At 48.7% G+C, this 26,994-nt stretch overlaps 1 protein-coding gene and 1 non-coding gene across 5 annotated transcripts; both read left to right on the forward strand.

The window, feature by feature from the left end:
* Nucleotides 1-18,679: 18,679 nt before the first annotated feature.
* Nucleotides 18,680-26,078, forward strand: ODC1 (ornithine decarboxylase 1). 4 transcript variants are annotated; one of them, XM_037026577.2, is made up of 12 exons: nucleotides 18,680-18,791; nucleotides 21,631-21,771; nucleotides 21,865-21,997; nucleotides 22,282-22,455; nucleotides 22,650-22,822; nucleotides 23,072-23,206; nucleotides 23,330-23,411; nucleotides 23,595-23,678; nucleotides 24,447-24,609; nucleotides 24,693-24,805; nucleotides 24,891-25,105; nucleotides 25,599-26,078. In XM_037026577.2, the coding sequence occupies exons 3-12, from the start codon at nucleotides 21,896-21,898 to the stop codon at nucleotides 25,741-25,743; spliced, it is 1,386 nt and encodes a 461-aa protein (XP_036882472.1). In that variant the 5' UTR covers nucleotides 18,680-18,791; nucleotides 21,631-21,771; nucleotides 21,865-21,895; the 3' UTR covers nucleotides 25,744-26,078. The 4 variants fall into 4 exon arrangements, with proteins under 4 accessions (XP_036882472.1, XP_017506692.1, XP_036882471.1 ...); XM_017651203.3 differs by having other exon boundaries at nucleotides 18,777-18,791; nucleotides 21,627-21,771; XM_037026576.2 differs by lacking the exon at nucleotides 18,680-18,791 and adding an exon at nucleotides 19,102-19,370 and having other exon boundaries at nucleotides 21,627-21,771.
* On the forward strand, nucleotides 20,670-20,807 carry LOC118973950 (small nucleolar RNA SNORA42/SNORA80 family). The gene has a single exon (XR_005063505.1). It is a non-coding gene; the product is annotated as a small nucleolar RNA SNORA42/SNORA80 family (small nucleolar RNA).
* Nucleotides 26,079-26,994: the final 916 nt, after the last annotated feature.

The following is a 26,994-nucleotide window of genomic DNA, read 5'->3' on the forward strand; positions in this document are numbered from 1 at the left end:
CCTTGTGGCCTCCACCTGCATCCCGCCTCAGGCTCTCAGGACCCTGCCACACCTCACCCGGGTCACTGCAACAGCCAGGAGCAGTCCCAACAGCCACTCTCTGCAGCCCTATGGGACAGCTTCCAGGGTCAGAGGATCGGCAGGGATCCCGCAGCCCTGCCTCTCACCAGCCGTGGGTGGCACTCTTGTTGCTTTCAGACCCTGAGACTCCGACCCCCTCCGAGATTCTGAGGTGGAGCGATGGGCCCACCGTGCTCCAGGCTGCGGCCTTCAGGTCCTCACGTCCCAGGATTCCGGCCTGCTCTGGCCGCGTCAGAGCTGCCAGCTCAGCCCTGGGAGATGAGGGGGCCCCTCCGTGAGCCACTAGGTGAGTGGCCAGCACAGCCATTCAGGTGCATGTTGGGTGCAGTCGCCCAGGCCGGACAGCCAGGCTGTGCTCAGATATGGCAGATCTGGGAGAAACTGACCCAGCTTTCCATTGGGTTATCTCTTTAAAATATTCGAATCATTATACATCTTTTAAGTTTTAAACAGTATCTGAAATGTCACTTCTCATCCCCTTTACCTGTGGGCTCCCCTTTCATCCATCCTTCCTGCTCCTCAGGTCTCACCTCTTCTCAGGTGTGACTGTTGAATTTCCATTTATCACGAGAACGCTTTCCCCAGACATGCTCAAGGTCTTGGTCAGCTTGGTACTGAAGTTTCTCTTGGACTGACCCTCTTTCTGCTCCAGCCACAAGCAGGCTAGTGGCCTGGCCCACCTCCTTCTGCCATGCTGAGCAAAGGCTGCCTGCACCCAAAGCCTCTGGCCGGGGTCCCCACAGAAGCCAGCAAGGCTGACATAAGGTGCTTTGTGGAGTGCAGGGGCCAGTGGGTTGGGGAGGAGGGTCTGGCAGTAAGAACAGGGAGGCCTGTGAGGACAGGGGTGTTTCCTCCTTGCCAGAAGGGAGACCTGGGATCCACCTGGTTCCCGTCTGGGCCAGCATTGTGAGGCGCACCCTCAGAATGTCCCCCAACATCAAGGCCAGGGTGCAGGCCAGCAAACAAGACCTTGAAACATCAACCAGGGCCCTTGGAGAGTAAGGATGGTGCCTGCATGTGTGTGTGCGTGCAAATGCATGCACCTGCGTGTGGCCCATGGGACCCAGTGTGAAGTACCACACCGATGCCAGATCACAAAAATGACCCCAAAACACCAAGCTCAGCCCCGCTGCCAGGCCTCCCCTCCTGGGTGAAGGGAGTGAAGAGACACGGTCTCAGCCCCATGTGCCTTAGAAGAGCAGATCTCCCACAGCAAGGCTGTTTCCTCTCATCATTAAAAAATCACATTTATTATTTAAAATCATGAGAGTTAGAACTTGTTATAGAAAATGTGAGAAATCCAGAGAACTATAAAGAGAAAAATGAAGACCATCTGAAATTATCCCCCCACCCCCACCCCAGGGCAATAATAACGATACATAACATTTCCTGAGCTCTTGGGGCCTGGTGGACAGGATCCTGTGCACCAGCCCCGGGGCATTCAGAGCTGAGGGGCCAGGTGAGGGGTCAGGCTGCCGGGGCACCTCTCCAGCTGGGGCTCCCACCAGGCACAGGCCACGCGGTTTATGTTTTATGCTTTTCCTTCCAAAGTAACCTTCACCTCACCTGCTCCCTCAACAAAATTGGGCCCCAAGTGCATTCTTCTGTATTTCACCTTCTGTGTTTAAACTCCATATGTAAACATCCTCCTTGGTCACGAAGCACTCCTTGAAAACATCGTTTCAGTCACTGTGTAAGATCCCCACCTACGAAAACCTGTCCCCCCATTAGACCTTCGCGGCAGGCCACGGAGGGGGTGGAGGGCTCTGCCCCAGGGAGACCTGGCCTTGCGCAGGCCCCCTTCCCGGGTGGCCTCCCCGCCTCTGGCTGGGCTGACACTGGCTGCAAGTGTTCAGCCAGGAGTCCCGGCTCCCCTACCTCTTTCTGTCAAGGAGAATTCTCCCCATTAAACTGCCAGGCTGCTTCAGGAGCACCCAGGTTCCTTCCGGGGAGACGGGGCTCTGGAGGGAGAGAGCGGTGCCGGCCGCCAGCCCTGGGAGTGCCCTGGACGCTGCGGGATGCCCCACCTCAAGGTGGTGACTTTGACGTTGGGTGATTTTACCACACTTTAAGGCCCAGGTTTCTCCCTGGCTCGTGATTGCTCAGGCAGCCTCGTCGTCACCAGCGGCAGAACGGACGGAGGGCTTAGGCTGCCACAGAAAGGTCCAGATGCCGTCTTTCAGGTCAGAGGTGGAAGCCCTGCCTGCCTCTGATGGTTGTGCCCTCAGGGGGAATGGGACACAGCCGCCTTCACTCTCGGGCACCTCCCCAGCTGCACACCAGCTGTTCCTGACACCATGACTCTGTGACCAGGCCCATCAACAGGGATATCTTGGCACAAGATACATGTGTTGTTCACTGTTGTTGCTATGGAGGGACGCTCATTCGCAGCCCCGGCGCAGGTGCTCCTTCGCCCACAGGGCCTCCTTACAACTGCTGCCGCAGAATCGTCCTCAGAGCCCTGTGTCCTCACATCTCCTACCCTGGGTAACAATTATCTGTGTGCAGAGCTGGTCTGTCCTACAGAAACACCGTATCGCTCACCTGGACTCCCCACCCTCATCCTGCCGGGCCACTCTTTCTCCCCTGTTGGGGCACTCAGTAAGGTGCCTGGGGCACACAGCTCCCCCGACCAAGGGGCATCCCTCCAGGGAGGATGCAGACACCTTCTGCATGGTGTCATTAGTCCACGGACGGGAGGGACTGGCGATGACTGCCTAGTTGTCGTTGATATCTGTTGGATGGAATTGGGGTCCATGTCGCTATTTTCAGACGACACGTGGTGTTATTTGCAGCAAGGGCCACCCACCTGCTGCTCCTCTCACGTGGTGCCCTGTTTCTGGAGCTAAGAAGAGTGGACTGTATTTTAAGATATTTTATTTGGAAGTTAGCTATTTGGAACTTGGGGGTATTTTGCTATGGAAACACTGCCATGAAAGGCAGCCAGTTGTCCAAAATAGCCCACCCAACCAAGTCAGCTCATGTGTGTGAAATTCTACACACTTACCAGTGAAAACTAATAGAAAATAATGGCCCTGAGATAATACCAAAATCCTGGTTTTTCCTAACCTCGCCAGCCTGTGGGTACTGTGGGTCCAAATAACAAGCACGCTAGGTCTTACCCCACCTGCTCACCTAGGACCGTCAGCCTCCCTAGAGTTACGCCTGCCCCATCTCTCTCTCTGGGTTCTCACATGCAAGACAGCTGAGGGTGCTGAGCTAAAAGTGTGCCCCTTGGGGCCCGTGGGCAGCCTTCCCCTGGCCCCAGCATCTTGAACCTTGTGGCCCTTGGTCAACTGAACCCACTCTCACCCTTGGCCTTAAGGGGCATGGGGTGGAGAGGCAAATAAAGCCCCTTCACAGCACACCCCGGCTGGCTGGAGTCCGCAAGTTGGCCTACATACATTGAAAGGGGTAGATAGAGTTGGGTGCCCTGGGGGCAGGTGAGGCCTTCGTGCCTGGTCATTTCTACTGATGCATCACGAGAACTTTTCAGAAGTCATGGTATGGGGAACCAGAGAACAACTATCTCTACCCTTAATTTGTTCACTCAGCCTGGAAATAGTTACTGGGCACCAACTATGTGCTCGCCCTTCAGCTGTGGATCTGAAGAAGTATACAGTTGGCAGTTACCTGGAATCAGAAGGCCCACATTCATGTTCTGCTATTTGACGGGAACCATGGAATTTCCTTGAACTTCAGTTTCTTTATCTTTGACATAGTCAAAGCATTTTGTGCACTGGAAACACTAAGTAAATGTCAAAAAGTAAGTGCAGGGAGTGTGGCCACACAGCTTTAGACAGCGGTTTTTCTGGGGTTTTATTGTCATTTTTTATGACAAAATGAATGAGCTTGCAAATGCTGAGACCCACTGTCACCTCAGAATAGTACCTCTCCTCACTAAACAAGGTGAACTCAAAAAGAAGACCCAAATAAAAGAGAAACTTCACATAACTTTTTAAAAGTTCAGAAATATAAAAATAAAAAGAAATACCCTCTCCCTTTCTGTGCTTATATGCTTGCAGTGCCATACAGAGATGATATCACAGCACATGTCATTTTTTTTCATGTAGACCTTGGACAGTTTTTGAATGTCCAAACACGTAGACATAGAGCAGGGCCCCATTACCTGTCATACGGGCAGGCTTACAAGGGATGGGGAGCCCTGATACTTTAGGGAGAGTTCACAAGCTGTCACTCATGGTATTCACATAGAAGTTCTCACTTCCAGAAGACGAAGACCTCTGCTCTGTATCCTGGCTTCCCAGTGTCCTTGAACCCACAGATCACCTGGGTCTTATTAGCTTGCAGCTTCTGGTTCACGAGGTCTGGGATGCTGCCTGAGAGTCTGCCTTTCTCCTAAGCCCCCAGTGCTACACCTGCACCCTAGACCTCCGTCCAAAGGGCAGGGCCAGGGGCAGTGGCCTTCATCCCCAGCAGCATGTGAGGATCACCACAGGGGCTCTGAGTCACGCCTGGGCTCCACTCCCCGCAGAAGATTCTACTTGAATAGACTAGGCTGGGGCCTGGGCATTGGCATATTTTAAAATCATCCCCAGATGATCCTACTGTTCAACTAAGACATTCCATTCTAGGGCAGCAGACTTGTCAAACTAACGTAATTTTCCTACTTCTCTTTTTGACAGAAATAAGCCATGTGGGGATTAAACGAGGTGCACGGGAAGCACCCAGGCAGTGCGTGTCTGGTATGAGCCTTACCCACTATTTACCAAAGGTGCTATCAAAAATAGTTAACCCCTGTACAACACAGAAAGCGAGCCCTAGGGGAAAGTACAGACTGTAGTTAACTATATGTACTGATGTTTCAATACTGGTTCATCAGTTGTAACAAATGTGCCACGCTATGCAAGATGTTAATAATGGGGAAACTGGGCGGTGGAGGGGCGGGTATTGGAGAGCTCTGTTTTCTGCTCAGTTTTCCTATAAACCTAAAACTTCTCTGAAAACTAAAGTTCATTAATTTAAAAAAAATTAACAATAGTTATCACCCAGACACTGGCCAATCAGATGGAAGCAGAGTCCCACGGGCTCCAAGGGACAGGCAGCAAGAAGCTTGCTGTTCATCAAATCATGAAGGGAGGACCCCAGGGGAGGGGGTGGGTGGCAGTTAGAGGGCTCAGGGTTGCAGAATCATTCAACATGCCAACTGGCTTGGTCCTCATACCCGAATATCAACTCTGCCTGATACTAATTGTTATTTTATGTGCATTAAAGACAGAAATGAAGGAAGCAAAGAAATGACAACACTGTAAGACATATACTGTTATCCTCATCTTACACATGGGGAAACTGAGGCACAGAGAAGTCCTGGTTTGTCCGAGGTCCCATGGCTGATCCACAGTGAAGCTGAGATCTGAACCCAAGCTTGCCTGCCTCACACCGAAGCCCTTCTGAGAGGAGAAAGGCTCCTTCTTTGTGGCTGGGATTGCTGGCGACTAGTACCCTGTTATTGGTTGACTTCCTGTGAAGGTGGGTCATGAAGCTGGCATTTGCAAGGTGACAAAAGTAAGGTCTGCTTGTGCACAACAGCCCAGCGCCCTGCCCAAGCCTGCCACTCCCCTCACGGCACAAATCTTTTCCCTTCCTGTGCTCCACTTTAAGGTCTGAAGAAAATCTGCATTGTAAGAACCCTTATTGCTCATCAGGTCAGTGGTCTGGCCCTCCTGTTTTATAGACAGGAAAAGGGAAGTTTGGAAAAGGGAAACAGTTTGGCTAAAGCTCTTGGCGGTGCCCAGGTCAGAGCACTGTAATTCTTACTCCCCAGCCTAAATGCACATGTGCAATTAGGCCATAGGGAGCCACCTCCCACTGCGGTCAGCGAGCCACAAGGCTGCTCTGTGAACTGCGCTCAGTGATGTCACCGGGAGTTGTCCACGTGTGACTTCACAGAGGTGTGACAGTGCCCCACACACCTCCCTTGTGCTTCAAATCTGCAGCTCAGCATCTTTCCAGATCCTTCATAGAGGCCAGTGTGTGTCTCACAGAAGTAATGGTTAGGTGAGAGTTCATTTGGTGTAATGAGGGGTTTGTTTTATGAGCAGGAAGAATTATCTTTTGTCCAGCAGCATGAAAAAGTGGTTTAAAAGTTGAAATTATGTCATGCCGTGGCTCTCAGACTCTGGCAATGTATGACACCTCATCAGAGAGTTACAGGGACGCTTTCTTCCACTGTGAGCTCAGCACAGAGGATGCATGGCCTGTGGCTTAGGGAGCCATTGCCACTTGCTTCTGAAGTGCTGAGTTAACAGACTTTCCAAGGAATATCCTGTCCTAGGCCAGAGTCCTGCCCCTAGAACACAATTATTGAAGGGCCAGGGTGAAAGGGGATCATGGTCCTGGTAAGTTCAGGTGGTCCTCATAAGGCACGCACTGTTGGGTATGTCACTAGCTGTGCATCTCATGTCAATGTTTGCAGCTTTGGCCTAGAGCTGCCGTGTCCAATGTAACTGCCAGCCAGGCATGGCTATTTCACTTTAAACTAATAAAAATTAAATACAATTACAGATTTGGTCTCTCAGTCACTCTAGCTACGTTTCAAATGCTCAAAAGCCACTGTGGCTAGTAGCTGCCATACAGGATGGTGAAAACATGGCTCACTCCCCTCATGGCAGAACTGGACAGTGCTGGCCAGGGAAGTGAGCACTATTGATGGGAGTGTTTACTATAGACCCAGGGCAGGGAACTGGTCAGAAAGGCCTGAACCCCATGAGCATGTGAGGGTCTGTAAGTCTAGATGTAGTCAGAAAAGCCAGAGCTTGGGACAGTGTGCGCCATCCTGCAGGGGGGAGTTGGCAGCCTGTAGCACATTGTCACTTCGGGCTACCCAGAAAAAGTATCAACCTCTCTTCGCGGGGACACTCTGGAGTCACAAAGGAATTACAGGCAACCTCTTATTTTGCACTTTGCATGTATTTTTTGGTTCTAGAAATCCAATCATGATGAGATTATTATGAATCAAGTCATATGCTTGCAGGAAAATGTTCCTATTTATTCCTAGGGCATGTTTGCATTCAAGGAACTGAAGTGACCCGGGTGAAGCAAAGGGAAACTTAGTCTAAGGAGTTGGGGAAATTGCATGAAACCGAGGGAGGCAGTTCTGCCCCCATAGGTCTGAAACTGGCTGCTCACAAGCCCGGGGTGGTTCCCCATTCCTGTCCTGTGTCCCTTTTCTCTGCTTTCTTGGCCATGGGTATCATTCTTCTCTGCCCACACGGGCTTGATGGTTCCCTCAGCAGCCTGCACACAGCAGACCCTGGCTGACCAGCCTCCAGGCCTTATTACTCCAGTGCACACAAGTCAACAATCCAGACAGATGGAATCTTGCCCAGCAGGTTTAGGTCAGTATCGCTCCCACATCCAACAGCCTGAGCCCGAGGGTAGATTTATTTCCAGACTGTGCAAGGCACAGGTGCTCTAGAAAGGGTGGTGGAGAAGGAAAGAGTAGCTGCCTCGCCAGTACAATGGGGCATGAGAAAAACCAGGGCATCCTCTGTGTAGTCAGAAAAGGGAAAACAAAACACTGAAATTCTGTGATCATTTACAATCAAATTCAGCTGGAAATTTAAGAAGTGAACCTAAATGTATAGTGTCTAAATGTCTAGAACAGGGCCTGCCATAAATGTTTGTACAATGAATGGACTACAGGAGATTCAGAGAGTATAGGACTTCTCGTACATACTCAAGAGACATTTACTAAAGTCCTACCCTGCACACCACATGGGGACCCAGCACCTGGAACAAGAAAGACACAGACAGGGAGCCTATTCTCAGAACTCAGCCTGGTGGGGAAAACAATCTAACAACCATCTGTATTGTTGATGTATGTGCACATATCCTAAAGATGTTGAAGGGGATCTGAACTTCTGCTTTTTTACTCGCTTGATGAATTTCACTGAAGCAAATACAAGTATCCAAAATCATTCCAGACTATTGTAGGGGGTGTTTAATAATGTTATTTTGAAGATAAAGATAGTGTGCCTCCCATCAGACAGCATTTTACATGTGTTTTAATTCAACAAACTAGTTTGCCTTTTGATCAAAAGTTTGATAATACAGAATAGCATAAAAAAAAGTGGATAAAAATTCCATCCACTCCTATATATTTACATAAAAGCATGTTTGGTATGGTGAAAAGTTCCAGAAATGGTAACAGTTATGGCTGTACAACCTTGTGATTGTACTTAATGTCATTGGATTGCACACTTACAATCGGTTACAATGGTAGATTTTAGATGTATATTTTACCATAATAAAAAAGTGAAAAAATTTCAGATACACAATTTTCTAAATGCATGTTTTCATTTTACAATATAACACATTTCTCCATATCATTAGAAATTATTCACAGATATAACTAAAGATGGAATACTATTTCATCCCACAGCTACAGCAGAATGTTTTTGTTATCCTTCCATTCATGTTGGATATTTGGATTGTTTCCAGCTTTTGAGCATAAATGACATTTTTGTGAATACCTTTGTGCATAATTCATGTGTTTTTAAGAGTATATCCTTATGATAGAGTCCTAAAAGTGATTTACTAGATTAAAAGGCATGGCATTTTTAAGGCCTTTGATACTTATTGGCAAATTATGCTAAGTAAATGTGGTAGTGATTTAAACCTCTGCTACCTATAGGGAAGAGCCATTGTCCCAACCCAAGCCTAAACAAGTACATTTGGGAAGGTCCTAGCCAACGCCTGGTATCTCCGCTTCCTCCTGCTAGGTGTCCACTTCACAGTTCTCAAAGTGCCACTTTCAGCTGAAAGCATAGCATAGCCACAAACCACTAGCTCAGCCCCCGGAAGGACACTGGCCGAGGAATGGCAGAGGCTGGTGTTCAGCACAGCCCCAGATGCAGGCAGCATGTCTGGAGAGGCAGTGGTAGAGGAGGTGAGTGCAGGGGAGGCCCTTGAGCGAAGAGAAAGAATAGTCTAGAGGGAGGGAACCACGAGATCTCCCCGCCAAGCATGACACGTTGAGAGTGAGAGGGGCACCAGTACTCACTGTGCCAGAACAACAGCGCAAGCAGGCCAGGGCTGACTACCAGGTGAACCAGGACTCACACTTGACTCAAGTGTTGTCTGGGACCCCAGGTCTATCCTATTCTCAGCACCAGGAGTCTGCTTGGAATGGGACCCCAAACATCAGAAACAAGGGTCTTCTTGGATCCTGGTAGTGGGTCTCTCCATGGGTACAGTGAAGGGGAACAGCCCCATTGTCCAAGGACTATGCAACCTCCTGGAGTGACAGGAGAGCATACACACCTGAATGTTAATACCCCACCTTGTCAAAGAAGCAGAAACCAGACAGGACCAGGTATGGCCAAGAGATCCCAGAGAGGCCAGAAACAAACAGATCTGCAGGAATGTAGTAACTGAGCCTCACTGATTTGAGGTGAGGCAAATTTCTATCAGGGCAGATCTAAAGGTTAGGTATTCAGGAGAGGGAGTCTCCAGGATAGATGGAGAAGCAGATGTGAGAAACGACTGACAGCTGCTGAGCCCCTGCCAAACATCAGATCAGAGCCAAGTACTTTATTACCCCAGGATCCTGCAAAAAAACAGCCCTACAAAATCCTGTGTCTGACAGCCCTAGAAAATAACAGTTAGATACCCAGACTCACAGAGGTGGACACTTTCCCCAAGAACGAGCCCACAGCTAGCTGCAGTGAGAGCGAGCAACTTGGGCTCGCCGGGAGCTGTGGTTTGAGCCCCACGTGCAGGCAGGAAGGACCTGTGTTTTTTGTAGACAACTTTAAAAAATAACCTTCAAGCCGACTGAAGCTGCTCTGTTATTATCACCATGACCATTGATTCCAAACAATGTCACTGATGAAATACTCCTCCCTGAAGAAAATTCCTTTGTTCTGTACAATGGCTGTGGTTATGACTGAGTCTCAATAATGTATATGTGAACTACACGTCTTCATTACTTACCCTTTCAAGAACTCTGGATTCTGAACCTCAGTTAACGCCAAGAACTCCCCGTTGCACTGCTGGCCCCTGGTTCACACAGACTTGGCTACATGTGTTCATTTTGAGTGTTTTTCAGGGTTTGTAATCCTTGGATAGGCTGGTCACCTTGTCCCTCATCGCCTAGGACTTTTCCTAGGTTTTTCAGTGGTTTTAGCACTGAAAGTCCCAAACGGTTGACTCCCCCTTTGGGCTCAGCCCAGGAACAATTATTGTCTTCAACCGCCATGACAGATTTGAAATAAAAAGGGTATCTCAGGTGTTGTGAACGCAGGGAGCAGAGCTTGAATGATTTCAGTTCTGTTGTTGCATATGCGGTTTTGTTGTTGAAAATTTAAACAGTAAAAATGCCACCTGTGAGATTAGCCATTTTGTAACTATAAATTTTAGTTCATACATCAAATGTTTTAGTTGGAATGATATCTTTAAAACTGCAGTTTCTTCTTTTAAAATTATCTTTTGTTTGAAACCTAAACAAATCAAGACTATAATGACTGCTGCTGGTTTTTACATAAGTTATTACAAAACAATCTTGTTACGTTAGAAAGTTTTCTGTTTCAGATGTCAACTGCAGTCGATACAACACTGACGCTGTACATTATCTCATTTAATCCCCATGGCAACCCTGTGAAGTGGCATCTTCTATTTCCCCCATTTAGAGATGAAGAAACTGAAATTCAGGGAAGTGAACTTGCCAGAGAGGGCTGGGACTCAATTCCATGACCTCTGGCTCCAGAGCCCACTCTCCTGATGACTATTCTATGACATATTCAACCCCTAAGCTGGGTTCTTCCAGAGAGAGCTGCTTTCTAGGGTAAGAATTGTTTTCCAGCTAAGAATTGTTTCATAGGAATGTTACAGCTGCTTCTTTCAGTTTTATATGGCTGCATAACAAATTGCCCTAAATTTAGTGGGATAAAACCACCACCTATTATTATGTGCACAGATTGTGTGGGTCAGGGACAGTGGGGCCAGGTATGTCTCTGCTCCACGATGTCTGGGGCATCAGCTGGGAAGATCTGGTGGCTGAGTGAGTGACTCCATGGCTCGGGGCGGGATTTTACCTGTTGGTCAGCAGGGAGTTCAGCCTGGCTTTGAGCATAACACCTGCATATGGGTGTCTCCATGCGGCCTGGGGTTTCTCCCAGCACTGCGGCCCCAGGGCAGCCTTCTATCTTACCAGGTAACCCAGGGCTCAAAGGTGAGCAGCCCAGATACTCACAGAAGCTGCGCAGCCTATACCACTTTTTATATGTCTGAACATGTCGCAGGCCTGCCCAGATTCCACTCCACTTCTTGTGGGGGTGGGGGAAGGTGGGGGGTGGTCAGCATATTGTGGCAGCCGCCTTTGTAAAATCCAGCCTGTCTGGCTTCTCTTTTTACTTGTCCAGATGGTTGTAACTCTTGCAGCCTCTGCTTTCAGCTGGGCCCTTCCTGGACGTTGGTCTCCAGAACCTGGCCTTTCATCTGCCTGCAGGCAGCCCCAATCCAGAAAGCATTTTCGGGTGCAGTCCTGGGAGAGGCAGCAGGTAAGAGGAGATGCTTGATGTATAGGGTGTCTGCTGAACTTTGAAGACATTTACAAATAATCATACCGTAGTGCCTCCCTGGACTACTGGCAAAAACATGTATTCAGACCCTGCAATGTCAGACCCTCCATATTTTCCAGTAAGCCCCTAATGGATTCACTGTATAATCTTTGAACAATTGTGTCTCATCCCATTGGCTACCCTTTTCCCTTCTCTATGGAGGCATTGCCTGCTTTGCCCTCTGCCTTCCCATGCTCTGAAAAGCAGTCAGAATACAGACCAGCTGCCCCAAGGGTCTGTGTAAATAGGGAAGGTGGGGCGCATGGGAAGCATGTGCTGTGGGACAAGTGGCCCAGTGAGAAAAGGCCGTCACAGGGACAGGTGGGACAGTTTGCTGAGGAAGAAAGGGAAATATCTCCCAGGGAGGTGAGTGGGCAGCTTCTGGGAGTTTGACTTGCCGGAGACAGAGGATAGAGACAGTTCAGGGATGCACAGGGCTCTCCTTCAATGTGTGCACCACCAGGGAAGACAGGGTTTCTGGGAGGACTGTCTTTAAATACAACGCTACCCAGGGGCTGAGCCCTGTGGATCACAGCCTTGTAAGCTCTGTTATAACTTGAATGTCTTCCACAACGAGCCCCTGCACACATACCTCCTTCTTGACTGCAGCCGCGGCAGTGCTGGAGGCTCCGCCCCAAGCCCCTTGTCCTGCGCCCTTCTCCTCCTCCCTCTCGCAGGCAGACCTGGACTTTGTTCTGGGAGCACGTGACTGTCCCGGAGCTGCTGTAACCAAGTACCATAGACTGGTGGCTTAAACAACAGAAACTTTCTCCCACAGTCTGGAGGCTAGAAGCCTGAGGTCAAGGTGTGGGCAGGACTAGTTCCTTCTGAGGCCCTGAGGGCAGATCTATTCTGGCCTCTCTCCCAGCCTTCAGTGGTTAGCTGGCAATCTTTGGAGTTCCTTGGCTCATTGAATTATCATCTTGACCTCTGTCTTCATCTTCACATCTTCATCTTCCCTCTGTTCTGTCTGTGTTCAAAGTTCCCCTTTTTATAAGAGCACCAGTCCTGTTGTAGTAGGGCTCACCCTAGTGACCTCATTTAACTTGATTACTTCTGTAAAGGACCTCCCTCCAAATATGATCACAGTCTCAGGTACTGGGGCTTAGGACTTTAACATGAATTTTGAGGGGGACACAATGCAACTCATAACTGATAACGTCTTCTGAGTAGCCGTGCTCCTCTTAGGAGGCCTGAGCCCACTTCCAGTGCTAGGGGGTGAATAGGGATCTGTTTAAGTTAACCACTGAGGTCCTGCCTTCCTCTCTAGGGATGGAGAAGGCAGGGTGTGTTACGTTCCACCCAGTGAGACAGGAAGGGAAGCGTGCCGGGAAGAGGCATTTCTCGGATGAAAAGAGACAGAGAGGAACAGACACCCTTTCCCTCTCTCCACGAGCCTTTGCTCTATTTGCCCAGTGCCCTGAGCCAGGGCAGGCATCTGGAGCTACGAGAGGAGCCGGGCCCACACCCTGGACATGGAGGCGAGAAAGATGAATAGAACCTGGGTGTTTGGTGTTGTTCCTAGGCTCTAAATGAATGAAACTGGAGCCTCCCTTCTTGAGACTTCCTGTTTTGTGAGATGATTCGCTCTCCCTAATGCTTAAGCCACTATGAACCAAAATGCTGTGCTTAGCACAACCTTCTTAGGAGGTGCCCTCCAAGTGGGCAGGAAGAAGAGGCTGCCATGCTCGTAAGGGGGCTGGGCCCATCATCAACCTGCTTGATCTCCCTCCCACCCCCCATCTCCTCCTGGGGTCCTGCTGCTCTATTCCCAGGGAGGAGCGGAGATGTGAAGATGGGGGCTGAGCCCTGGAAACCACACCACTCAGGACTCTTGCCAATAGGTTCCGATTGGGAGAACCGTAAGGATGGAGAAGCTGGATCCTTTTCCTCCTGTCTCTCTGCTTTGAGCAGCATCCTGCTTCCCCTTGATGGTCCCAGCCCCCTCCAGTCAGCTCCTCTCTCTGGTTCCCTTGGACAGCCCCCCAGGTGGCCACAGTGCTGTTGGGGCCCCTCCCTCCCTTGTATGCCCAGCCCTATGAGGGACAGCAGCTTCCTGCAGCCATTAGATATTCTGTTATCTCTGCAACTAGTTCTCACATTAAATTCGCTGCCTGAATCGCCCACTGGGGCCCTAGATGGTACAGTGATACATGACATGCCAAAGGGGACAGTGTTTATGCCTGCATGGGGCAGCTAACTTGCTTTCCAAGATCAAGGGGTCCTGTGGTCAGCAAGGATTTGGTTGGGCTGATGGTGGATGCAGTGGAAGCCAGAGCTAAATTGCACAGCAAAGGGGTGGCCTCCAGAGTCAGAGGCTGCGCCAGCGCGACCTCCCTCACAGCCTCCAGTGAAGGAGGCACATGTATGGTCACCTCTCTGTGTGCCCTGGATGCCCAGGCCCCTCCCCAACTCATCCCTGCCCTGGACAAGCCTTTCCCAGCTCACGCTTCTCCAGGACCTGTTTCTAACACCCAGAGCAGAGTTCAGACCTCGGGCCCTTACAGTGGCGCCCTATGTGCCCACGGTCCTGGTGACCAAACCATACAGAGCACAGACCTATGGTCTGCGAGCTCCCTGAGAACAGAGACCTCCTTGGCGCATCTTCTTCTCCTTGGCGGCTGGAGGGGCCCTGGCCTAGAACATAGGCCCACAGGTTGTTTGAAGGGATACGATGAGTGTCATCTTCAGATGCTCCTGCAGTCTCTCCTTGGGAGCCCAGACACATGGCTGCCTTGTGCCCATGACCCCCCATGGCTCAGTCCAGCATGATGCCACAGGCTTCAGACAGATAGCCTGGGTTTAACTTGGCAGGACCATGGCACTCACACCACCCCCAGGCAGAACGCACACCTTCCAGAAGGCCTAGGTTGTGCAAGGGCCCTCCACATGCTGCTCCCTGCCACAAGAAGAACTCTTGCAGGCTTTGGGGTTTCCCAGAGGTGGGGCCCCACCAGGGTGGGGCCCCTACAAAAACAGGGCAGTGGCAAAACGCAGCTGAGCTGCTGTGGCATGCTGGGTTAGAGACAGTCACCAGGAGCTTAGAAGAAAATAGAACAACAGAGGCGGGTTTCTTTAAACCGTGGCTGGAAGGTCAGGCTTCACTGGGCTCATCAGCTTCCTGCTGGGCCCCAAGAACCTGGTCCATAGTACAGCCTGAGAGGGTCCTTCCTCACTGAGCACCTAACTTCATGTAGGAGACACTCAGTATAAATGTGTATTGAAGGTTGAATGAGTGACCAAAGGAAGAATATTCAGAATTTCATGCTCCTCTCATTTTAGAGAGCACAGGGGGAAATTCCCATGAGTGAATCAGTCATACAGCACCCACAAATCATAGATTGCTCAGGACAGCACTTGTTTCATTTTAACAATACTGACTAACTTGTGTGTGCCAGGTACTGAGCCAGAAACTGGCCATAGGAAGGTAAGTACAACATGGGCCTGATTTCAAAGGGAGCAGGGATGGATTACTGTGACGCCCATGGGGTCACACTGTGGGCCATGTGCTGTGATGGCTGGTGCGCAGGGTCTGCAGAACAAAGTGGTCTAGGAGGGCTGGACTTGCAGGAGATGAGCCTGGGAAGGTGAGCAGGGCAGACCTCAGAGGGTCTTGAGTGCCAGGCTAAGGGGTCCACTTTACCCTGTGGACCAAGGACCACCAGTGAAAGGTTTTCCATAAATGAGTCAAGAGGTCAGATCTGAAACCTTTGGGTCTGCTCACAGCCCAAGTGTTAGGAAGACGGCACGTCTGAGCGCTGGCTCCACCCATACTTCCTGGGACTCTGTGTTTGGTCCCTGGCAGAGGCAGACTGTGGGAAGCAAAGCGTCACTAAAATATCAATTTGTTAGTCAAATAAACTCCTGCTTCTCTGCCTCTGGGCAGAGGCTATCTCTTCTCTGCAACGTACTGTGTGGCCATGGACCTGCCCCAGGGCCCTACTGGGCTCCAAGAAGCCCTGTCCCAGTTCCTGACAGATGGCCCCTGTGCCAGCCACTTCCCAGGGAGCCACGCCAGGGTGGGGGCAAGGTGGGGCAGTGATGCAACAACACTTTATAAAACCAACATCCTGGGACTTCCACTCACACATGGGTGTCTTCGGCTTCCAACAGGTACTTCTGGAGACGCTCCACTTTTCTGATGACGCCTGGGTTGCTCAGAGCAAGGAGGGCCTCCCCGGAAGCTCTCTATGCCTGGGGCACATTATTTGGATATTGGCAAAGATGGCACACTTTTCCGCCTTGGAGGGTGGATTGGATTTTTGGGAACATGTAAAACAATTCAAGGGCAAGGCTAGAGTGTTGGTGAGCAATTGAGCTTCAGAACACTATTTTTGGTCAAGCAAACACATGTGACTAGAGTGTCCTGTGACTGGTTCTCATTACCCAGGTGTCCTGAGAAATGGCAACATTTTGGGACAGGTGCTAACCTCCTCAAATCCTCATGTAGCTGGATGTTACGAGCCACACTCCATAGTCAATTCTTACTGTGCTTCTGGAAAGAAATTCAGTGCAGCAGCATCTGACCACAGATATGTGAACTGAACACAAACCCATTTTCCAAAAAGTTCTGTGTGTCTAGTTTCCCAGTTTTATGATAGCCATGAGTACATGGATACATGAACGCTTGCTATTATCTTTTATGTCATTTAATTCTTTATAGTAAAGGAGACTCCTTAAATTTGTAATCACTACATACCTTTTCAAGTTCTTTTGTGCAAATAAGTTAATTAAGATAAAAACACCTTCTTCATCAGACATGTTCTCATTTTTGGTTCAGAAAATGTGGTCAGCAGATTTATACAGAGCTCTCTTTGTAAAAGAAGTTAGAGGTTCTCAGAACTTCATGTAAGATCATAAGTTTTCATCCAGTCCAACCCAGCCAGAGGGTTTTACAGAAAGAGCCTGAGACCAGAGAGGGCACATGATGCCCTGGGCTTCATAATGAGTTGGGTGCTGAAGGCAGCTAAAAACACTGGAGTTGGCCCCCCCGCACCTAGGGACCTAGGGGGTGATCTTGTTAGCATGTCCAAGATGGTTTTCTATGTTTCGTTCACTTCCTTTACTGCTTCTGCCCCAAAAACCTCATCCCCATGTGAGGGTAACTTCTAGGTGCTGGGCATCATATAGTTTAAAGGATCTGTTGCTTTTCTCTAGGTGAAAAAAAGGATTAGAGTGCTGAAAACCTGCAGAAAGACATCAACGCCATGCATTTGAATAAAGCCAGGGTTAGTCAGCGCCGATTTCTCTCCCGAGCCCAGGTTGTAGCGGCTGGGTTTAATGACTCAGGCCCTGCTAACTCCCAGACCTGAGGCCAGGCGCCTCTCCAAGCGTGGGCCTGCAGCCAGTAGGGCCCGCGCTCCAGGAAGTCTGCTGCCTCCTTCCCTCGTTCCTGTTTCCCCATCAATGTCAGATGGGCCATCTGGGCAAGGCCTGACCCAGAGAGGAAAGTGCGGCATGTGGGCAGGAGTTGGCATGTTTGAGATGGGCTAGGATGAGAGGCAGAGTGCTTGGGTGACCACATGTCTGCAGCAGAGGGACAGACCACCTGCCTTCCTGAATCAATAACTCACCTCTACATTCCAGCTAATACGTCTAAATCTAAAATATAATCTCACAACTGAACTGCAAGGGACGTAGATCTGGCCCCAACCTTTTCCTTAATAGCCGACCCAGGGGATCAGGGAGGTAGGTAAGGTCACAGAGCAGCAAACCATTGGGAGGGCAGGGGTTGGCTGCCCTTCCCTCCACACCAGGCTGCCACCAGGACCCCACATGCTGAGACATCTGGTCCTCTCTGCTGGGAGAAGGCCACACAGTAGGGACAGTGTTCACCTCCCGACAACTGTTTTGATCCACGTGCCATGGAAGCCAGGCATTGCGGACAGACTTCCCCTCTTGTCAGTGGACACGTGAGATTTCTGGAATGTGTCATTGGAACAAAATGTCTCTTCACAGAAGGGGGACAAATACCAGGGTGCTCACCAGGGAATCAAAACCAGCCCATTTAGAATCGGGGGTTGTAATGTTCTCCAGTGGGGTTGTTAATCTCATCCCCATAGGAATTACATTTGCTACGGTGGAGATAACTCTTACCTCTCCCTCCCCCTAGTCCAGTGGTATCTGGCACCAAGTGGGTGCTCGAGAACTATGCAAAAATAAAGTTGATCAGGGTGTGCCCAAGAGTTTTAAAGCTTGTGAAGATCCTTGGGTCATTTAGTCCATCTTCCTGAGGCCCAGAGAAGGGAGGTAATTTACCTAAGATCACACAGCAAGTTGGTCAGGACCAGAGGAGAGGGCTTAGACTAGAGCCCTGAACTCCTCCAGGACCCTGTGCACCGATGACATGGGCAGGGTGTTTCACGTGGTCTTTAAATCCTTACCAGCAGGGTGGATGGGTCACAACCCACACCCTAAGGTGGGACATAATTGCCTATTGGGTTTTGTCATCAAAGGAAGGAACGGTAAAATGAAAGACAAAGAAGTGCCCCAAATCCCTTTAGCCCCTCCATGGGGCCAGCAGTAGCGGGTGTCCTGCACCCCAGAGAAGCAGTCTTCTACCAGTCATGGCACTTACGGACAACCAATTTCCTACGCGGCTTTTGCCACATGAATTCACTGCATAGAGTAGCTGTCTGTGTGTTTGGACCTAACATAATTTGCTCAAATAGTGCTAAACGGCAGCCACCCTTAAAAACGGCTAGTCATCGACGAGAGCCATCCAATACAGTGAAGGGCAGTGGAGTGGCTCGGAGGCCTGCGGACCCTTGCCCTCCTACCTCTGATCCTAACGCCCTTACAACAAGTCTCCAAATTAATAAGCGGAAGGTGTGTCTCTTCGCGTGTCCAGTGCGGTCTGCCGTCTAGTCGGAAGGCACCCGGACACGTTCCAGCAGTTTATTGGCACCGTGGCACGGGAGCGGCCCACGGGGTCACCCTCGGCACGCCCCTGCCCCTGCCTGTGCTCGGCTCCATTCCCAGGTCCCTTCCACAGGAACAGGCACTCCGGGTAGAAGGGGCCAGAGTCCGCCGGCGGGGTCCACGTGGCCCGCCCGCGCCCGCGATTTCCTTTCTTTGCCCGAGGGCACGAGGCATTTAATGCCAAGCAGAACAGATGTGCGTTGTGAGGTTGGTTACATTCGCGGGCAGTCAGCAGCGGGTTCGGCAGTGCTGCAGCGGCGACTCCTAGCCTCAGGCTAAGAGGCGGGCGAGCCGCGGGCACCTGGCTCCGGAGGAGCGCCCGTGGGGCCGGGCCTGGGGCGCCGTGCGCGTGCGCAGGGCTGCCGCAGGGCTGGGCGGGGCCGAGCCGGGGGCGGGCCGGGCGGTGCTCGAAGGCGCTGACGTTTAACTGCCCGCGCCCCCCGCCCCGCCGCCCCGCCGCCCCCGGGTTGGCCGCCGCCGCGCTCCGCCCCCTCCCTCTGAGGACGCCCGGACGGAACCGATCGCGGCTGGTTTGAGCTGGTGTGTCTCCATGACGACACGCGCGGCGTTATAAGTAGCGGCGCGGCGGCCTAGCGGCTTTGTCAGTCCCCTCAGCCTCCGCCGCCGCCGCCCCTCTGCCAGAGCTCCGGCGCCACCTCGGGCCGGCGGTCCTCCGCGGGAGGGAGCGAGGCGGCGGGCGGGCGGCTGACGGGGCCGGCCGGCGGTCCTGCGCGCTCGGCGGCGGCGTCTCCATGGGGCGGGCCCGCGGCGCCCGTGCGCTCTGAGGTGAGAGGGGCGCGCCCGGGAGGCCGCAGGGGGGCCGGCCACGTGTCCCCGCGCGCCAGGACTGGCGGGAGGCCCGGGCAGACCCCGCGCCGGACCTGCGAGGACACGTGGCCGCAGAGCCGGCCGCGGGCCCCTGACCTTGGGGAGCGCTGCCCTCCGGCCGGGTGTCCCCGGGAAGGCGGGTGCCGGGCGCGGCGGGTCCTGCCCCGGGTGCCCCGACTCCGGGCAGCCCGGGCTGGAGGCGCCGCTCGGCTCTGAACCACGTCAGGGACGGTTTTGAGCCGGAAGCTGTTGAGAGGCCCGGTAGTTCCTCCAACCGCTATTTTTTTTTTCAAACCCGTGCGGCCAGCCCGGTAGCAGGTGCAGGAGAGGTGTGAGGCGAGCCCGTGCACGTCCCGGCTGCCTCCGCTCTTCTCCCTCTAGTTAAGGGTGTGATGAACCGTTCTGCTTTGTCCTGGAATTTGGTTTTAGGTTTTATTTTTACTACGTGTACAGAGCAAATGACACTATGTAGAAACGCGCCGGAGTTGCTACAGCTAAGATACAGCCTTGTAGTAGCATTCGTGATAAATACTCGTCTAGCTGTCGATTAGAATTGTCTATTTAAGGAATCTTTGAATGACTTAGTGATTTAAGAAAAGCCTGGAAATATTAAGATCTCTGTTGAGACGAATATACTTAAACGGGGGAGCCAGCCTCAGGTTTTTCAAAAAATGCTGATTGTGTTTGAGAACCCTAAGTAATTGGTTCAAAGTGTGGGGAGCAGAACCTCTATGTCTGGGGAGGACAAAGAATGTGTCGTGTTTATTCAAACCTAAAATTGGGCATAATTGGGTTGACTTTTAAGTGAATTTAATTTTTTTCGGTTTTTTTCAATGTGTATCTCTTCTAACATTACCCAAGTGGCAGTAAAGAATTTCATAGCAGGAGAAGGCTGTCTTGTGCTAATCATTCATCATCTTGAGTAAGTTAGCTATCCAGAACACCAAAAACGTGTTCTTGGGTAAAATTTCTCTATATTGCAAGTTACTAAAAAGCACAGGAAAGCAAAAATACTTAATTGTGGTGTATTTTAAAGAAATAAAACTTTCCAAGTTTAAGCCTGAACACTGCCTTAAAGATACTTAACAGGACCCTAAATAACCCAATCTGTCACTGCATGATCCTATTTAAATGTTATTTATATGGACAAAATGGGTTTGCTGGCTTTAAGTCTCTTGCCTTCCCCTTTAGGCAATGTAGGAGGTTGACAATGCCAGAAAGTCACATTAGATCAAATCTTACAACAAGTTCTACCATGCATGGGTTTGGATTTATGGCAGGCCCATTTCCCTGGGCCTCTCATAGTGCCCCATGCCAGAGCAAAAACTGTGGCCCCGAACCATTGCCTGGCCTTTGTGCCCATAGGCTGCAGGCACTGAAGCGGGTTGCACAGTGGAAAAGAAAACCCTCCGTGGCAGAAATTAAATAAGTTAAAACCAGTAAGTTAAGGACAACTGTCATTACACCAGTGTCAACCTTTATGAAGACCAAGGACAGTAGCTCTGATCGTTAGGAGCTTTGGTTTTGTTTATTCATAATTCGTTTATGCTTGCTTATTTTTGTTATTCATCAAGTTAGCCAAAAATTACTCCCATTCATAGCTAAGCAAATATAAGAATGTCTATAAGGACAGTTGGGGTTCCCAGAATTGCTAGTTTGGTAGGCAAGACATGCAAGAATGCTGATTTCTGATCAGATACAGCAACTGTAATACATTGTGTTGATCTGAAGAGGGTAGTTAAAAATGCATGAAATTTAGGTCATGAAATTCTCAGGAAATCTAATAGCAATCAGTAAGTTGAGCCTTAGACATTTCCATGCCACCTCTTAGTCACTAAAAGTTTTTCTGTGTAAGACTTGGTGAAAGTAAGAAATAGCAGTAGATTATTTCCATATTACTGAACTAAGTGCAGAAAAGCTGAAACCTACATTCTGCATGTTTCAGCACAAATATTTGAAGTGCTTATTTTGAGATAATACAGTACTGTGAAACAATTTTAGCGTGCTGCTTTGGAAAAAACCTAAAGTGTTAAATCTGCAGTGTCCTCAGATACTGTAGATGTTTTTAGAATCATGTGACTTACACCTATGTGTAACTGGCTTCACAGGATCTATGAGTGAGCTGTGGTGGGGCAGGGGGTGGGGGCTTGGTTGAGTGGCCATGCATGCTGTATGCCCTCAGCTCCTGATTGTTCAATTTAATGTGTTCCTAAGGTAGAGGGCAAATTCTGTGTTCATCAGAACATTTCCCAGCTGTGCAGAGGGCTCACACAGCTTCAGTGGGACTTGGAATTCTGGAGAATTGGCTCTGTGAGAAGCTGACAGTAGTATTTTTAAATTTCATCTCTTAGTTTTCCATGTAAGTATTTGTGGTTGTTGCCAGTTACTTTTGTTAAGAATTACTTACTAAGTATTGCTACGACTTCTGAGTAAATTTCTCCACTGTTTTCAGTTTGTTCCATTTCAAAGGAACATCAGAAACCATGAACAACTTTAGTAATGAAGAGTTTGACTGCCATTTCCTTGATGAAGGCTTTACTGCCAAGGACATTCTGGACCAAAAAATTAATGAAGTTTCTTCCTCTGTAAGTATATTAAGTCCATGCTGGCAGTGCAGCTTTGAGAGTGCTAGGCAGATGAGTGCGAAACTTCAGACGGGTCTTAAGGAAATGTAAAGGAACTTATATGTCTTGTTAGGGAATTTAGAATTGAATTGGCTGTGGATTGTCCTGTGACAGTGATGATTCATGTTGGTGACTAGTCTAAAAAGAGTAGGATTCATTGGGAATGATGGGAAAGAAAAAGGAGGCTGCATGTTGGACATACTGATAGGCTGCTAATGAGTTCCCTCTATCCCATCTTACTATAGGATGATAAGGATGCCTTCTATGTTGCGGACCTGGGAGACATTCTAAAGAAGCATCTGAGATGGTTAAAAGCTCTTCCTCGGGTCACCCCCTTTTATGCAGTCAAATGCAATGATAGCAGAACCATAGTGAAGACTCTAGCTGCCATCGGGACAGGATTCGACTGTGCCAGCAAGGTGAGCAAAAACACAGGACTTGAAAAAATGATTGTAAAGTGGTCCTGGTGTTCCCAACAGGGCCAATCACCGTTGTGTTTCTTGGGCAATAGATGCTAATGAAGGGGGATGGGGGGAGATGGCAGCTTCACATTTTTCTGTTTCTTTCATTATTAGGTCTGTATGCATACTGTAACACCTCTTCCTTTTTTCAGACTGAAATACAATTGGTGCAGAGTCTCGGGGTGCCTCCGGAGAGGATTATCTATGCAAATCCTTGTAAACAAGTATCTCAGATTAAATATGCTGCCAATAATGGAGTCCAGATGATGACTTTTGATAGTGAAGTTGAGCTGATGAAAGTTGCCAGGGCACATCCAAAGGCAAAGTGAGTTACCCCTCGGATAACGGGATCTGGGCATTATCAAACTCAAATTTCCAGTTAGAATTTTTGTACGTTAGTAAAGCATAAAAGCGTTCCGCATCAGAGACAAAGTAAGAAATAGCTTAAACCCTCTTGATTAATAAAACAATATTAGACTCAACCCACAGTATAAGAGCCAAGGATTTTATATTTTAACTGTGGCTGTAAGTGATCTTCTGTCATGGGAAATTTGATCCCCTTTCTGGCTTCTAGGTTGGTTTTGCGGATTGCCACTGATGATTCCAAAGCAGTCTGTCGCCTCAGTGTTAAATTTGGTGCCACACTCAAAACAAGCAGGCTGCTTCTAGAACGGGCAAGAGAGCTGAATATCGATGTCATTGGTGTCAGGTGAGACCGTGGTGTAGCATAAAGGCCACAGTGTTAGTGCGGGTTTTACAGGTTTTCTCCCACTGTGAATAGTTGTCTTCAGAAATAGAAATACAAGCATGTTCTCCTTACTTTTTGCCCCAGCTTCCATGTGGGAAGTGGCTGTACTGATCCCGAGACCTTCGTGCAGGCCATCTCTGATGCCCGTTGTGTCTTTGACATGGGAGTGAGTATATATAGACTGCAAGGATGAGGTGGGGGCAGGGCTAACTAACAATAACGAGTTTTGTTTCTGGAATTAACCTGTAGATGTCATCCCATGTTATAGAGGCTTATAGATCTGCTATGTACATTTTCATGACTTGTTATGAATCTGGTTACTCACTTGACTTAATTTTCTTGACTCTAGGCTGAGGTTGGTTTCAGCATGTATCTACTTGATATTGGTGGTGGCTTCCCTGGATCTGAGGATGTAAAGCTTAAGTTTGAAGAGGTAATTTATAACAGAACTCTATAATATTCTATAGTTACTTTTGCAAACTCCTTTTTGGAATATTTCAATACTTAAATGATTTAACTAATAGCAAAAGAGACTACAAACATGAAAGTAAATGTGTTGGTGTGATAATTTCGAATGACTTCTGTGCTATTTAAAATTAATATCCTTTGGTTTTCTGCACTAAAAGGATTCAGTTTTCCCCCAAATCTTAGAAAACTGTTAATTACTTTAATGTTGTTGTGGAAGTGGAGAATACACTTACTTTAGTACATCATTACCCCAAATGTGTTTAGGTAGAATTTGTATCTCCTTTCCTTAAGACATTCTAAGTGACTAGACACTTTCGAATTTTAAGAAGCTATTATATGGTCCTCTGGTTTATAAAATAGATCCTCCCTCATACTGAAATTATGTGTGGCAGGCAGAATAGAAAGTTTTTATCCTTTTGGCATGTATTTGATAAAAATATTTAGGTAATTTGATACTTCAGTTAAGTGCTAATAAGTTTTGTACTATTGTTTGATGAAGTCATACCTGTGACATCTTATAGGGAGAGAATGCAGTGGGGAATCAAAATGAAACCGCAGGGACATGCAGACTGGTGACCAGGGAGACGATCGGGTTTTCTTGCTCTTGTTGCTTCATGATAAGCCCCTCTGCTGAAGGCTGTTCTCAGTTCTACCGGGTCGTGCCGTAGAGCACGCTCTTTCTCTGTGTGAGCGCCCCTTGACGGCTGACTGCTTTTCTGTCTCGCTCTCACAGATCACCAGTGTAATCAACCCCGCACTGGACAAGTATTTTCCGTCAGACTCAGGAGTGAGAATCATAGCTGAGCCAGGCAGATACTATGTTGCATCAGCTTTCACACTCGCAGTTAATATCATTGCCAAAAAACTTGTATTAAAGGAACAGACAGGCTCTGATGGTATGTATAAAGGATGAATCATTGCATGTGTAACTAACTGGAAGTTGGTACAAAAAGTGACGGAGACTAATCTGCCTTTCTAGATGAAGATGAATCCAGTGAACACACCTTTATGTATTATGTGAATGATGGAGTATATGGATCATTTAATTGCATCCTTTATGATCATGCACACGTGAAGCCCCTTCTGCAGAAGGTACCCCTCTGAACATAGTATATGTGATAGTTAAGATAATTGGTCACGACAAGTGTAACTAGACATGTTTCTCCCTCAAATACAGAGACCCAAACCAGATGAGAAGTATTACTCATCCAGCATATGGGGACCGACCTGTGATGGTCTCGATCGCATCGTTGAGCGCTGCGATTTGCCGGAGATGCACGTGGGTGACTGGATGCTCTTTGAAAACATGGGTGCTTACACTGTGGCTGCTGCTTCCACTTTCAACGGCTTCCAGAGGCCAACGATCTACTACGTGATGTCAGGGCCGACATGGTCAGTGACAGCAGTGCACACTGTGGTTCTGGGAGTAGGTGCCGTTTTGGGTTTATGCTTGCTCTTGTCTGGCTGAATAAGACAGTTTTGCTTAGGATTAAATACTAATAATATTTTTTTAAAATAGCTAATTTTCTCCCCACATTAAGAATCTATGCTCTGTAAATTTTCAAAAATATAGACAAATGGAAGAAAGATCCCTCAGTAATACTGATCTGTATATTCAGATTTTTACTAAGGTGTAATAGCCATTTTTTAAAAGATTAGAAATCTCCATGTAACTAGAATATTTAAATTAGCACACATGACTTGTAGTTTCCTTTTTACTGAAATGATAGTTCTGAAGAAGTGCTTGCTTTAGATAGATTGAACTGCTTCCTGGTGGCATAGTAATCAAGCAAGTAAATACGTTGTAAATAAGTCAGTCTCAAGTGAAACTGCCTAGTTAAGCGTGACTCAGGGTTTCTGAATTTGCGGCTTTTGTCTCTCTCAGGCAACTGATGCAGCAAATCCAGAACCACGACTTCCCACCCGAAGTAGAGGAGCAGGATGTCGGCACGCTGCCTGTGTCCTGTGCTTGGGAGAGCGGGATGAAGCGTCACCCGGCGGCCTGTGCTTCTGCCAGCATTAATGTGTAGATGCTGTTCCTGTAGCTGTTAACTGCGAGTTTAGCTTGAATTAAGGGATTTGGGGGGACCATTTAACTTAATTACTGCTAATTTTAAAATGTCTTTGTAACTAGGGTTGGCACAGATGTAACAATATGGAAGACTAGGAGATGGGGTCACACTTATCTGTGTTCCTATGGAAACTATTTGAATATTTGTTTTATATGGATTTTTATTCACTTTTCAATCATGCTACTAAAGAGTGTCCCTCAGCTGCTGAGCAAGCATTTGTAGCTTGTACACTGGCAGGATGGGTCAAAAGCTTAGTGTTGTGACCGTTTTAAAAATAAAGTATCTTGAAATAATTAGGCAGTGGGAAGTTCTTACAGTCTGTCCTTTCCAAATGGCTCACCCTTGAATGTGTTTTATAAGTGGGAATTGATGTTTCTTCCCTATAGGCTCAAAAAATTGTCTCAGGAGGACTTAGGAAGTGATGTTTTTCAATATTTTGAAAAGCCATGGCAATACCTTCTCATTTTGGCATTTTTATTTCAAACACTAGAGTCCTTATAAAGTTTGCTATAGATTCTCCTAATGAATAGTGAATCTAGCCCACATGCATGTAGTACAGGGATGGATGAGATACCTTCTGCTGCTGACAATGGCTCAGCCCACCCGGGATGTCCATGGGGGCAGCAATGAACTTGCAGGAGTGCCCAGAACCCCTTAATAACTGGCCAGTGCCCAGGAAAGGTGCTTGAGGCCCTCTGAGCCCTACCTACAGAGATGCTTTCTTTTCCACCTTGACTTAGATCCAGGACAAGTTGCATAGGTATAAACAAGTTAGGAATGTACTATATTCAGTAGTCAATTTATTTTAATAAATTCAGTAACAGTTATCCTACCTTCTCTGACCTTGGCTGCTGGCCTTCTGTTCTCTTATTCAATTTGTACTGCCACTCCTTAAAAAGGCGGCAGGCTCTCCCTACTTAGCCCCCCAAAACTGGTATTCTGAGCCCTGGGCGTGGCCGCACCGCGAGGAGGAAGGCTGTGTGGGAGCCAGCTGCAAGCCGCCAGCCGCCACGAGGCCCTGTGAGCTGCACTGTGGCCAGCTTGGTTGGAGGACACGGGAATGTTGCGGCTTCCTTCAGCCCTTCCCACCGATGCTATCAAACAGTACATCTGCCAAAGGGCTTGAGGGAAGTGACTTCTGGGATCCTCGGGCGCTACATCACTGTGGTTGCTGACGTCACCTCTCCCTTGGGTGTTCAACCTGACTAG

This window comes from Manis javanica, chromosome 1 (assembly GCF_040802235.1).
Source record: "Manis javanica isolate MJ-LG chromosome 1, MJ_LKY, whole genome shotgun sequence".
NCBI lineage: Eukaryota > Metazoa > Chordata > Mammalia > Pholidota > Manidae > Manis > Manis javanica.

Excerpts from the sequence above, each read along its gene's own strand:
- ODC1 (XM_037026577.2), top strand. The coding sequence starts at position 21,896 with ATGAACAACTTTAGTAATGAAGAGTTTGACTGCCATTTCCTTGATGAA. Across the intron at positions 21,998-22,281 it reads TTAATGAAGTTTCTTCCTCT|GATGATAAGGATGCCTTCTA; the intron begins GTAAGTATATTA and ends ATCTTACTATAG. Across the intron at positions 22,456-22,649 it reads GATTCGACTGTGCCAGCAAG|ACTGAAATACAATTGGTGCA; the intron begins GTGAGCAAAAAC and ends TCCTTTTTTCAG.